This window comes from Nicotiana tabacum, chromosome 1 (genome assembly GCF_000715075.1).
Source record: "Nicotiana tabacum cultivar K326 chromosome 1, ASM71507v2, whole genome shotgun sequence".
NCBI classification, from domain to species: Eukaryota; Viridiplantae; Streptophyta; class Magnoliopsida; order Solanales; family Solanaceae; genus Nicotiana; species Nicotiana tabacum.
The window spans coordinates 133,122,478-133,137,182 of record NC_134080.1 but is presented as its reverse complement, the minus strand read 5'-3'; the positions used below and the strand labels follow the sequence as shown (position 1 = coordinate 133,137,182).

Sequence of the window (14,705 nt, the reverse complement as noted above, 5' to 3'; positions counted from 1 at the left end):
CCACTACGCTTTAAAAGGATATTTGCGTCAAGTTCAAGGCAGACCTTTGCTTAGAATACAACTCTCGAAAGCTCCAAAACTCAGCGTACTATCTCTATGCAACTCGGAGGGCCCGACAGCCCGAGTCTATCAGATCAATTCAGTCTTGGTCCGAGGTACGACGATGGGCTCGGAAAGGATCCATGTCAATCGGCAGAGGATTGAAAAGAACGCTCACATCCGAGTTAGATATCAACAGTCAACAATAAAGGAAAACATTCAAAGACCTCAAAGGGCATGAGAACATACAATAATAGGGCAAGAATCGAAAATAGATATCAAGGAAGTATCTTCATATTCATAAATATCCATGTACAACAGACCTCGAGGGTTTCTTACATATAATTACAAAAACTCGCAAGGGGGTCCTATGCATAAAGAAAGAAACAAAAGGGTGCACACACGAGATACAAGCCTATAGATTGGTCTACCTCCGAATGTCCGCCTCCTACAACAGGTGCCTCCGGGCACACATCCTCAGAAGCGTCATCCTGGACTTTCACATTGATATCCCCAAAGTACAAGGCGAGCAGCAGAGAGGGATGAAAAAACATCGTAGCTCTCTAGGGGTCAAGGACCATCGCTAGCTTAGATAACCTCGGAGAGATAGCGGACTGAGCGATCCTCGATCCTTCTTGCACGGCTACTCAGAGTCTACTTCTTTGGACGTCTAGCCGTGCAAGCTACCAGCTCAGGGCAGAGCACCACATCGAGCCAGGGTATGAAGGTGAGCAGCGGTGTACAATCCGAGCCCCCTTTTGAGCAGCGGTATATAATCCGAAGAGCTTGTTACGAGCAAGGAAAGTTGACCACCGTATGTCATCATCTCGAGCAAACAAGGGCAGCAACAACAGGCGTAATAGCAAACAGAGTAGCAACAGGTTGGCATGGTTATGCTCAACATAGAGAAGCTCCGGGAAGTGGCCGCAACACAGCCTACAGGAGCTCTGCCGAATGGCCTTGAGGCCATGAGCCCCAATCATAATGTTCATGGATAGAGGAAGATGATAAAAAGAAATGGAAATGAGCCAATGAAGGTACTTGGATAGAAAAAATAATGCCACAGCACCCCCATTTATAGGGGGTAACGACACGGTCATTGAGTAATTGGAAGATTGACCGGCGGGCGTAATTACTTCGTTTTTAAAGAGCCAAATCGACGGCAGAGCGTTCATCTTGGAGAACCAAAATCTACGATGCATTAAATGATGTCAAATACTCAAGTCCATGGGACATCCCGGTTGCCGCAAAAGCTCGAGCCACAGGTTGCATCAATGGTATTACGTCATCGTAAGAAGCTCATTGAGACACGTGTCAGAATCATTTTCCATCGCTTCATTCTGGGAAATGCGGAGACTATATGTATGCGGCGAAATAAAAGGACTCAATTTCTCGCTATCAAGCCACTTCGAAAAAATACCTCGAAACCCCGAGGACGTGGAGTTGCGACCGAGTCCCCTCCCCAGGGGCTCGTCGAGGACCGACTCAAAGAATATGAAGGTCGAGGCTAGAGAAGAAGGGGATGTTCCCAAGGCACACGGCTAAGCCTGACACAACCGGCCTATCCAGAGCCTATGCCGAAGCATCACGTCCAACCGTCCCATCTCCATACGTTACAACTAATGCATGTTGTACTATAACCGTGTTCCCCTCCTATATAAAGGAAACCCACGCTACTTTGTAAAGGGGCTGATGTTGCTCCAACTATTCTCCACAAGATCAATAATATATCTCTCTCTCTTTCTTCTCTCTGACTTGCTCATCCTTACTAGCTCGAGGTTGCTCTTCGCATTATTAGTTTCATACTTGTTCTTCATTCATTACTTGGTATAGGCAATAAAGAACTCTGTTTGATCATACCTTAACTGTAATCCCCTTCCCGACTACCCCCGATAGCTCGAGCTCGAGCAAGGCAAGCTATCGACCTCGAGGTCCTTCATCGAGTAGTACGAGGCTCGGGTTGCAAGTATCTCGGTTCTATTAGTACCCCGCTTTAGCTCGTATTTCTCCATTATACTTTATACTCTAAGCATCTACCGCTCTAACAACTAGCATAAAAATAGATCACGTATTTTTAGAATCCCATTTACAAATTTAATTGTCGTTACCATTTTAACGGTAAACATTTATACATGTACATTGATCCATGACTGAATGGCGTTATTTACACGTATTTATATGTATATATATGTATGTATATGGGATATGAAAAAAAGGTTACGACGTTATATATGCAACACCATCTGATCAGCTGGTATATGTTGATGATGTTGTCCACTATGGCCGAGATGATATGATGGGATGCCTATAGTGGCATGATGATGTTATGTACACCTATACATATGCATGACACAACATTTATATACACGTGCATAACACTATAAATGTTTCAGAATTTACAAAGTTATTCACATTTACAGATGGATTTCTTTAACCCATGTTTCATCTATGCCTTTTATGTACATATTTTCACGGCTTATATACTCAGTCCGTCGAAAGCAATGCAGCAAGAAATACAAAAAGATAAAGCTTCAAGTTTTCTCTTATTTACATACGCAAAAGGCGCACTCTCCATCTACAAACGTGCTCTAAAATATCAAATACAAAATGGAAAAACGGAGAAATCTACGCTCCGCTCCAAAAGGCTACAGCCTGCCAGCCCTAGATTCGCTCTCCGTGACGTCAGCAAGAAGTGATCAAGCATCACGCTCGTCCGCCCTTGCTCGAGTCAAGTCTTTTGAGAGAACGAAGTCCCTAGCACCGATCTCCTAAAGTACATATCTTGGAGACCTACAACAAACATATTCCTCGATCCTCTTCTCACGATAGAGGGCCCGCTTCAACTCGGCTTGGGCATCAGTAGCATCCTTCGTATGAATTGCCATCTCTTGATCAACCATGGTTCAACTTAATGCTGCTTCAGGCCCGATATCGATTATCTCAGCCCTGACCTTCGAGACATCGGACTCGAGCTTCATGATCATATCCGCTTGAACTGTTGCATTTTCACGAGCCAAGAGGAGTTGGGCCTCGAAGGCAGGAACCTTTGCCAAGGAGCCCCTCTCCTCTAAAGCTTGACCCTGCACCTGAGCCCTCAGTTCATCGCAAGCATTCCCGACATGGTCAGCTTTGCCCGTAAGGTACTCCAAAGCCTCCATCTTTTTCTGCAGCTGAGATAGGGAAAAGGATTAACCTTAAGGGTCAAAAAAAGAGAAGCGCGTACTACGAATGGTTACCTTGTCCATCAAATAGCTCTGGTAATTCGAGCTTTGATACGCCTCATATAGCCAGTGCATCAACTCAATATCATTCTCCTCGCCAAGGAACCTAATGGACTCACCATCATCCAGAGCTTTCCGAAGCCTTGTCCCATGATTGAGCAGCTCAGACCTGAGCCTATCAAAGTCCTACAAAAGAAAATCTCGATAAAGAAAGGAAGATGCAAAATACAGAAAGACTACGGCGAAACTCACCGTGATGTGAAGCTGGCAGACTTCCTCGAAGGCGTAGCACACTCCTGTTGGTCCTGCACCTTTGGTCCCGGAAGAACCAACCTCGGGCAAAACATATTCACTCAGAGGAACCACCGTTCTGGAATAGCAGGCTCGGGCGATGTCCTCTCCTCGAAGACACAGGCCCGTTGAGCCCCATTAAAAGCTCCACCACACTCCGTGAGCGAATACCTCCTATCACCATCGTCCTTTAGCTCGAACGCCGACGACTCCTCCCCTCTTCGGAAGAGCACAACCTTGCCTCAAGGAACCGCCTGATGCCTACAACGGCATAGCCGATACAAAAGAAAGAGGAAAATGTCATCTCAAATATATGAAGACCAAGGCAGGAGTAGTGTACGCGCATACCCTAGTATTTCGCTACCCATCTATCACGAGACACAACTCGCCACCTACGCTCATCGCAAGTCGAATGGGTTGCCAACTTCCGAACCTAGTCGGGCATATAGAGAACTTTTCCCGACTTCCATGAAGTTGCTGCAAAAAGGAATGAGACATAATTACTCAACTGGTTTTCACTATAAGCAATTCTAAGGAAGCACGAGGCACTTCACTCACGCACGTAATTCCATCCCTCGGGAAAGGGCATGAGCTCCATGGGGATAATGTTAGATGTCCGAACCCGGATGAATCGACTGACCCACTAGTTATCCCCATCTTCTTCATCATCGACAACAAAGGGTATGGACGAGCGGAACTACAAGGTTAACAGGGCTCGATGATGAAAGGGCCAGTACAGACTGACGAGGTGGCTAAGCGTGAATTCAAGCCCATCCTTCTCCACAAAGAACTTCATCATCAGCACCACTCGCTAGAACGACGGATGTATCAATGCCAAAGTAACTCAATATTTCAAGCATAAATCAAGCATGACCCTATCAATGTGGCCAAATGAGAATAGATATAGGTATACATTCAACAATGCATTAGCAGAGTCCGTAATACTCTCATCCGGGGGAAGCACTTGCAGCGTTATCCCCTTGCTCCATCCGCAGTATCTCCTAACCATCTCCAGATGTTCCTCTCTTATCAAAGACACAATCTTCAGAGTGAACACCCGCGGATCCCGAATGTTTGGAGTGGAACTCTACCCTCCCTGCCAGGACGGCCCCTAAGTAGCTGCCATGGCTATAGTAGAATTGACAGGATAAAGCAAGTACGTGCACCAATGCTTTTTGCACCTGAAGATACGAAAGACCCGATGCCAAGGCGGAAGGATAGTTCTCCAAAATAATGAGATCTCCCAAAGAAGCAGAACTAACCTAACATATATGTGCAAAACAACAACGATTCGCCTATACAGAGTAAGCCCCAGGAGGCCAACAGCCTCGGTAGAGATCCCGGGGTAGTACTCGACCCAAGCGGCATCCATCGGGCAAGAAGTTAGGCCTCAAGGAGTCAACTGTATCAGCTCTAGTCTAGAGGTAGTTCCTGACCTGGAGGATCTCTGCCAAAAAAGAAGTCAGACATCGGGAAACCTTCAATGCCATCATAGAACTCGAAGCGTTACCCGATCTCATGGTTTTTCTTTCTAAAAAGAGTAGTAAGCACGCGAAGCTCCGATCCTAAAGGCTCTAGGAGGGTTCGAGGCATCGCTTGAGCATTGGCAACCCCTCAACAGAAGTCTATCCACTACGCTTTAAAAGGCTATCTACATCAAGTTCAAGGCAGACCCCTAAGTACCCGAAGCAGAACTTCACTCAGGATACCACTCTCAAAAGCTCCAAAACTCAGCGTACTATCTCCATGCAACTCGGAGGGCCCGATAGCCAGAGCGTATCATATCAATTTAGTCTTGGTCTGAGGTACGACGATGGGCTCGGAAAGGATCCATGTCAATCGGTAGAGGATTGAAATGAACTCTCACATCCGAGTTAGATATCAGCGGTCAACAACAAAGGAAAACATTCAAAGACCTCGAAGGGCATGAGAGTATAAAATAATAGGGCAAGAATCGAAAATAGAAATCAAGGAAGTATCTTCATATTCATAAATATCCATGTACAATAGCCCTCGAGGGGTTCTTACATACAACTACAAAAACACGCAAGGGGTTCTTATGCATAAAGAAAGAAACAAAAGGGTTCACACGCGAGATAAAAGACTAGAGGTTGGTCTACCTCCGAATGTCCGCCTCCTACAATAGGTGCCTCCGGGCACACATCCTTAGAAGCCTCATCCCGGACTTCCACATTGATATCCCCAAAGGATAAGGCAAGCAACAGAGAGGGATGAAAAAACATTGTAGCTCTCCGGGGGTAGAGGACCATTGCAAGCTTAGAGAACCTCGGAGAGACAGCGGACTGAGCGAGCCTCGGTCCTGCTTGCACGGCTACTTAGAGTCCACTTCTTGGGACGTCTAGCTGTGCAAGCTACTAGCTCGGGGCAGAGCACCACATCGAGCCATGGTATGAAGGTAAGCAGCGGTGTATAATCCGAGCTCCCTTTTGAGCAGTGATATATAATCCAAAGGGCTTGTTACGAGCAAGGAAAGTTGACCCTCGTATGTCATCATCTCGAGAAAACAAGGGCAGCAACAGCCGGCGTAATAGCAAACACAGCAGCAACAGGATAACATAGTTATGCTCAACAAAGAGAAACTCCGATAAGAGGCCGCAACACAGCCTACGGAAGCACTGCCGAACGGCCTTGAGGCCATGAGCCCCAAACATAATGTTCATGGATAGAGGAAGATGATAAAAAGAAATGGAAATTAGCCAACGAAGGTACTTGGATAGAAAAAATAACGCCACAGCACCCCCATTTATAGGGGGTAACAACACGGTCATTGAGGCATTGGAAGATTGACCGGCGAGCGCAATTACTTCATTTTTGAAGAGCCGAATCGACGGCGGAGTGTTAATCTTGGAGAACCGGAATCTACGATGCATTAAATGATGTCAAATATGTAAGTTCATGGGACATCCCGGTTGCCGCAAAAGCTCGCGCCACAGGTTGCATCATTGGTAATACGTCACCATAAGAAGCTCGTTGAGACACGTGGCAAAATCGTTTCCCATCACTTTATTGTGGGAAATGCGGCTATATGTATGCGGCAAAATAAGAGGACTCAATTTCTCGCTATCAAGACACTTCGAAAGAATACCTTGAGACCCCGAAGATGCGGAGTTGCGACCGCGTCCCCTACTCTGGGGCTCCTCGAGGCCCGACTCAAAGAATATGAAGGACGGGGCTAGAGCAGAAGTGGATGTTCCCAAGGCACACGACTAAGCCTGACACTGCCGGCCTATCCAGAGCCTATGCCGAAGCGTCACGTCTAGCCTTCCTATCTCCATACTTTACAACTAATGCATGTTGTACTATAACCGTGTTCCACTCCTATATAAAGGAAACCCACACTACTTTGTAAAGGGGTTGATGTTCCTCCAACTATTCTCCACAAGATAAATAATATATCTCTCTCTCTTTCTTCTCTCTAACTTGCTCATCCTTACTAGCTCGAGGTTGCTCTTAGCATTATTAGTTTCATACTTGTTCTTCATTCATTACTTGGTATAGGCAATAAAGAGCTCTGTTTGATCATACCTTAATTGTTATCCCCTTCCCGACTACCCCCGATAGCTCGAGCTCGAGCCAGATATCAACCTCTAGGTCCTTCATCGAGTAGTCCAAGGCTCGGGCTGCAAGCATCTCGGTTCTATTGCTGCCCCGCTTTAGCTCGTATTTCTCCATTATACTTTATACTCTTATCATCTACCGCTCTAAAAACTAGCATAAAAATAGATCACGTATTTTTAGAATCCCATTTACAAATTTAATTGTTTTTACCATTTTCACGGTAAACATTTATACATGTACATTGACCCATGACCAGATGGAGTTATATACATGTATTTATATGTATATATATGTATGTATATGGGACATGAAAAAAGGTTACGGCATTATATATGCAACACTACCTGATCAGTTGGTATATGTTGACAATGTTGCCCACAGTGGCCGAGATGATATGATGGGATGCCCATAGTGGCTTGATGATGTTATGTACACCTATACACATGCATGGCACAACATTTATATACACGTGCATAACAATATAAATGTTTCAGAATTTACAAAGCTATTCACATTTACAGATGGATTTCTTTAACCCATTTTCATCTATGCCTTTTATGTACAGATTTTCATGGCTTATATACTCAGTCCGCCGAAAGTAATGCAGAAAGAAATACAAAAAGATAAAGCTTCAAGTTTTCTCTTATTTAAATACGCAAAAGTCACATTTTCCATCTACAAACATACTCTAAAATATCAAATAAAAAATGGAAAAACGGAGAAATCTACGCTCCGCTCCAAAAGGCTACGACTACAGCCTGCCAGCCTCAGATTCGCTCTATGTGATGCCACCAAGAAGTGATCAAGCATCACGCTCGTCCACCCTTGCTCGAGCCAACTCTTTCGAGAGAACGAAGCCCCTAGCACCGATCTCCTCGGGTATCTCTCTTGGAGATCTGCAACGAACATTTTCCTCGATCCTCTTCTCATGATAGAGGGCCCACTTCAACTCGGCTTGGGCATCAGCAACATCCTTCATATGAATTGCCATCTCTTGATCAACCTTGGTTCGACTTAATGCTGCTTTAGGCCCGGCATCGATTATCTCAGTCCTGACCTTCGAGACATCGAACTCGAGCTTCACGATCATATCCGCTTGAACTGTAGCATTGTCATGAGGCAAGCAGAGTTGGGCCTCGAAGGTAGGAACCTTTGCCAAGGCCCCCCTGTAAGGTCCTGTGAAAAACTTGTACTCAAAACCTTGTAGTTCGGACCCTTTTTTGCACTGATCTATGCTATAAAAAGTCAAGAAATACTGTTTTCCAGAAAATGCGATTCGGCGGTCGAGATTAAATATGCGGTCCGATATGCGATTGCATAACATATATGCGGACCACATAGTCGTCGCATATATCCCTTGAGATTTTTGAGAGGGGCAGTTATGCGGTGCATTATGCGACCGCAGAACGGGTATGCGGATCGCATTTCTACCGCATACCCAGGCAGTGTGTTCAGATGTTGGGAGCACTTTTGCGGTCCACTCTACGGACCGCATTTCCACTCTGCGATCGTAGACCTGACTCGGGGCTCCAATTTTCTAAATTTTAAACCCGACTGCTTCTTCAATAAAACACCCCAACCCCTTATTTTAACCTATTTTTTGAACAAAACTTGAGAGAGGGAAGAGAGAATTCTTGAGAGAGAAAGTCTTATCTTCATCAATTTGATTCTTCAAAGTCACTCGGGCCGGGGAATTTCAAGTAATTGTCTTCATCTCCGTTCTTGAAGGTAAAATCCCCAACCCTTTTTCATTGTTTTCAGATTTAAACAAAAAGGGGGATTCTCATGCGTTAATTCTTGAAAATGGAAGTTGAGATACACATGCATGTCCTTTAAAACCTATAATCTAGTAAGAGGAATTGGGTAGAACTAAAGATTTGCAAAAGAGGGGTTGGAAACCTAAGTAAGTTCGGGCTGAGTTTGTGAACTTTAATTCTAAGTTATATGTGCTAACTTATGAACTAGATTGACGGTACTAGGTTGTTGGTGAATTGAAAGTAGAAGTTAATAAGGGAATTTGACTCCAGGTATATATTGCTAACTTTAACCTTTTTAAAGTCACCTTGTTGGTGTACGAGTAATTTGTATGTGTTACTTATGTGGACTATTTGTGAAATTCTTGTGATTGATGTGCCTTGAACGTTGTTGGTTATGTTTTTCGTTATAGTGGTGTGAGTAAAAATGGCAATAACACAAGGGCGTGTGGGTATGAATGTGTTACGTGGTAAGAGCAGTGAAACCAACGATGGAAAGAAATCGTAATTGATACAATTGAAACAACTATGGCAATGTCATACGTGACTTGTTCTGGGCAATTATCGTTCTGACTTGAACTGTGAACGGGTTATTGTATATGTTGGAAATTGGTATTGATGTTTATGAACACTCTTTGGGAATTGTTGTTGTTGTTGTGTGAAATATGATTGTCCGGTGGGATCGGGTTGCACGCTGCAACACGAAGTAATAAGGTGTGGGTTGTGGTGATAAGGGTGGCCGAGGTAATAAGGGTGGAAAAGTGATCGAAATCACTATTGAAATAAAAATATGTGAAAGTTGTGAAACCATTGATGTGATGAAATAATGTTAAAAGGGGAAAAGGAGAAATTGTGGAGTTGTTTGGCTTTGGTTGTTCTTTTCATGTGCATTTGATTGTTGATTCTATTACTGTTTGTTATCGGTGTATTTCTTGATTTTACTTGGGGTAAAGTTTGTTTATAAATAGCAGTACAATTCAAATGTACTGACGTCCCTTTTGCCAGGGGCGCTACATTCGTGTTATGATTGTTGATGCTTCCATAACAGGTGCTCCAGCCCGCCGACAGTAGCACTCTTTCACCTCCCGTCAACAAAATTGGTGAGCCCCTTTCCTCTCGAGGCCCTGCGTGGCTCATGCCGCTTTCCTTCCCGGAAGTCTTATTTTGGTACTTGTGAAGGTATAGCCGGACCCTTGTTGCTGGTAATTCTACATTATTCTTCAGTTGTATTTAGAGGCTCCGTAGACAGGAAATGTGGGTTATGTACTTAGGTATTTTGGGCAGTATAACTTGTAAACCATGCTAAGTAACTATGTATGTTATGTAAATCTCGTAAGAATGTGTCTAAACTTATAAATGGCTATTTCACTTGGTTAATGGGTAATGGAAACGCAGGGTATCACGTGGAATAAGAAAGTCACCCAAGTCCGCTTGGCTGGGGGCTACCCGATCGAGCGGCGGTCGCGCCCCTCGCTTTTTGTGGCGTGACAAACCTTGTATCAGAGCCTAAGGTTTTAAAGTGTCCTAGGATGTCTCGGTGCCATGTCTAGTAGAGTCCTCCTTATCGGTGTGTTGTTGAACACATCTATAAGTTGGAGGCTACATGGGCATTTAGGAAATTACCTTCTTCTTTGTTACTCTATATCGTGCGGTGAAATGAAAAGTGGAAGTATTTACATCTAACTCGTGCTCTGTTCCAAGTGTTCAGTAATGGCACCTAAGAAGATAGCTAAACTAGGCCTCGGGGCCAATGTCACCCCAAGTGTGGCTGTGAATCATATACCTAATGTCGTGGGTGAGAGTGACTCCCCGGTCTCGAATCTGCCTGGACCATCTATTCCAGATCCAAGTATTCCCGTTCCAGCTGCGGTAGAGGGTGCTACCATCCCTACTGCTGATATTCTCGATCTTGATGCAATTCCAGCTTCCGGTCCCGGTGTTTTTTGATGGGGACATTTGAGGAGCCATCAATATGTTGACCTTGTTAGTGGCTGCTCAGGCCCAGAAATCTCACGATGCCCCTGCAACCCCCAGTGGACAGGGAGATTATGCCAGCTCCAGAGTCAACCAGTTTCTGCGGTTGGCCCATCCAAAGTTCACGGGCACAGACCCAGAGGTTGATCCGCATGATTTCCTTGATGAAATGTATAAAACACTTCGAGTGATGAAGGCTACAGAGATGGAAGGGGTTTGAGTTGGCTTCATACAGGTTGAGGGGAGCAGTGTATTCGTGGTTCGAGATGTGGGAGGATTACCGTGGGGAGGGAAGACCACCGACTAGATGGGATAAGTTTGTAGATGCATTCATGGACCACTTCTTGCCTGCCGAGACAATGGCGGCCCATGACACAGAGTTTGAGGTCCTAAAGCAGGGTATTATAAGTGTTTGGGAGTACCACATGGAGTTTGTGAGGTTGTCCAAGTATGCTCCTAAGTTAGTGTCGACCATAGATGCTCGAGTTCGGTGGTTCGTTCAATGTCGCAGTCCTTTGGTGGTGAATAAGGCTGCTATAGCGGCCTTACACTTAGATATGAATTATGGGAAGATTGTGTGGTTCGCTCAGGCCACAGAGGCTAGGAAGTTGAAAATACGGGCAGAAATGGAGAGTAGCAGTAGGGCCCGATCAGCGGGTCACTCAGGGAGACTAGTTTCGGGGAGAGGGCCATCAAGGCCGTCCAAGTCATATGCGCAGTCCTCAGCAAGCGCACCGCCATCTGTGCATAGTTATCAGCAGGGCAGTCACTTGAGAACAAGTTCGGACAGTAGGAGACCCTATCATTTTGGTCGTCCAGGAGGGAGATCACAGCAGCAGGGGAGGGCTTCATGTCCCAAGTGTGGGAGGTTCCATTCCGAGACTTGTTATTTGGATATTCCGTTGTGTTATAGATGCGGGGTGAGAGGTCATATCCAGCAGGACTGTCGTGCGCCCAGTCAGGGCATGAGTGGGGGATTTGCTCAGTCATCCGGTTCTTCAGCTTCCACATCATCCGTGTGTCCTCCAGACCTAGAAGGGCGCGGAGTAGTTAGGGGTGGAGCTCGTGGTAGAGGTATATCTAGCCTGTTTTACGCCTTGAGTGGTAGCCAGAGTGCAGAGGCCTCCCCAGATGTTGCTACAGGTATCTTGTCTGTTCAGACCATTGATTGTTATGCTCTTATTGATCCGGGGTCCTCTTTGTCTTATGTCACCCCATTCATTGCTTCAAGTTTTGGGGTAGAACCCGAACAGCTTCATGAGCCGTTCTCTATATCGACTCCGGTTGGTGATTCTATTACATTCACGCAAGTTTATAGGAATTGCGTTGTCATGATATGTGGTTGTGCTACCACGACCGATCTTATTGAGCTTGAAATGGTGGATTTTGATGTGATTATGGGAATGGACTGGCTTTATTCGTGATTTGCTAAACTTGACTGCCGAACGAGAGTCATGAGGCTTGAGTTACCTAATGAGACGGTTATTGAGTGGAAAGGAAATGATGTGGTGCTGAAAGGTAGGTTTATTTCCTACCTTAAGGTTTCGAAGATGATTAGGAAGGGGTGTATCTACCATTTGGTCCGGGTGGCAGACACCACTTCAGAAGTGTCTGTCACCGAGTCCGTGCCAGTAGTGAATGAGTTTCTTGAAGTGTTTCCGGACAAGCTTCCAGGGATCCCGCCAGATAGGGAGGTTGATTTGGGGATTGATGTATTGCCATATACGCGGCCGATATCTATTCCACCATGCAGAATGGCGCCAACGGAGTTAAGGGAGTTAAAGGAACAGCTGAAGGATTTATTAGAAAAGGGGTTCATACGGCCAAGTGTGTCACCGTGGGGTGCCCCGGTTCTTTTTGTCAGAAAGAAGATGGGTCGCTCCGGATGTGTATTGATTATCGACAGCTTAACAAGGTCACCATCAAGAATAAATATCCTTTGCCTCGGATAGATGATTTGTTCGACCAATTGCAAGGTGCGAGGTTCTTTTCCAAAATTGATCTACGGTCCGGGTATTCACCAGTTGAAGATCAGAGAACAGGATATTCCTAAGACCGCTTTCAGAACTCGCTATGGTCACTTTGAATTCTTGGTTATGTCTTTTAGGCTAACCAACGCCCCGACAGCTTTCGTGGATCTTATGAATCGGGTCTTCAAGCCATTTCTAGACTCTTTTTTGATAGTTTTCATTGAGGACATCCTTGTTTATTCGCGGAGCAATGAGGATCATGCCGATCACCTCAGTGCAGTTTTGCAGACCCTTTATCAGCACAAGTTGTATGCTAAAATTTCAAAATGTGAATTTTGGTTAGAGTCCGTTACCTTTCTAGGCCATGTTTTTTCCAGTGAAGGGATTCAGGTGGATCCCCAGAAGATTGCGGTAGTAAAAGATTGGCCTAGACCCACGACCCCGACGGAGATCCGTAGCTTCTTGGGCTTAGCGGGGTACTATCGGAGGTTTGTGGAGGGATTCACTACCCTCGCCTCCCCTTTGACTAAGTTGACGCAGAAAGCAGTTAAGTTCCAATGGTCCGATGTTAGTGAGAAAAGTTTTCAGGAATTGAAGTCAAGATTGACTTTGGCGTCGATATTGGCCTTGCCGGAAGGCACAGAAGGATTTGTGGTTTATTGCAATGCCTCCAGGGCCAGTTTGGGGTGTGTGTTGATGCAACATGGGAAGGTTATAGCATATTCTTCGAGGCAACTCAAGAATCACGAGAAGAATTATCCGATGCATGATTTGGAGCTTGCGACAGTTGTATTTGCCTTGAAAATATGGCGGCATTATCTTTATGGGGTCCATATAGATGTGTTCTCGGCCCACAAGAGTCTCCAATATTTGTTCAAGCAGAAAGAGTTGAATTTAAGGCAGCGGCGGTGGTCAGAATTGATCAAGGATTATGATATAGATATTTTATACCATCCAGGGAAGGCGAATGTGGTGGCCAACGCTTTCAGTCGGAAGTCCATGGGTAGTTTGGCTCATTTGGGAGTGGATCAGAGGCCTTTGGCTCGGGAGTATTATCAATTGGCCAGTCTGGGGGTTCGTATTTCGACTTGTTGTGGGCAATTATCGTTGTGGCTTGAATTGTGAACGGGTTATTGTATATGTTGGAAATTGGTATTGATGTTTATGAACACTCTTTGTGAATTGTTGTTGTTGTTGTTGTATGAAATATGATTGTCCAATGGGATCGGGTTGCGCGCCGCAACACGAAGTAATAAGGTTTGGGTTGTGGTGATAAGGGTGGCCGAGGTAATAAGGGCGGCCGAGGTAATAAGGGTGGAAAAGTGATCGAAATCACTACTGAAATAAAAATATATGAAAGTTGTGAAACCATTGATGTGATGAAATAAAGTTGAAAGGGGAAAAGGAGAAATTGTGGAGTTGTTTGGCTTTGGTTGTTCCTTTCATGTGCATTTGATTGTTGTTTCTATTACTGTTTGTTATCTGTGTATTTCTTGATTTTACTTGGGGTAAAGTTTGTTTATACATACCAATACAATTTAAATGTACTGACGTCCCTTTTGTCGGGGGCGCTACATTCGTGTTATGATTGTAGGTGGTTCCATAACAGGTGCTCCAGCCCACCGACAGTAGCAGTCCTTCACCTCCCATCAACTGAATTGGTGAGCCCCTTTCCTCTCGGGGCCCTGCGTGGGTCATGCCGCTTTCCTTCCCGGAAGTCTAATTTTTATATTTGTGTAAGGTATAGTCGGTGCCTTGTTGCCGACATTTCCGCATTATTCTTCAGTTGTATTTAGAGGCTCCGTAGACAGGAAACGTGGGTTATGTACTTATGTATTTTGGGCAGTATAACTTCTAAACCACGTTAAGTAACTCTG

General features: G+C 45.0%; 1 protein-coding gene across 1 annotated transcript; it reads left to right on the top strand.

Moving 5' to 3' along the window:
* Positions 1-11,124: 11,124 nt before the first annotated feature.
* On the top strand, positions 11,125-13,953 carry LOC107796314 (uncharacterized). Its single transcript, XM_075221211.1, has 2 exons — positions 11,125-12,141; positions 12,883-13,953. The coding sequence occupies exons 1-2, from the start codon at positions 11,125-11,127 to the stop codon at positions 13,951-13,953; spliced, it is 2,088 nt and encodes a 695-aa protein (XP_075077312.1).
* The last annotated feature ends 752 nt before the right edge of the window (positions 13,954-14,705 follow it).

Excerpts from the sequence above, each read along its gene's own strand:
- LOC107796314 (XM_075221211.1), top strand. The coding sequence starts at position 11,125 with ATGTGGGAGGATTACCGTGGGGAGGGAAGACCACCGACTAGATGGGAT. Across the intron at positions 12,142-12,882 it reads CGTTCTCTATATCGACTCCG|TTGAAGATCAGAGAACAGGA; the intron begins GTTGGTGATTCT and ends GGTATTCACCAG.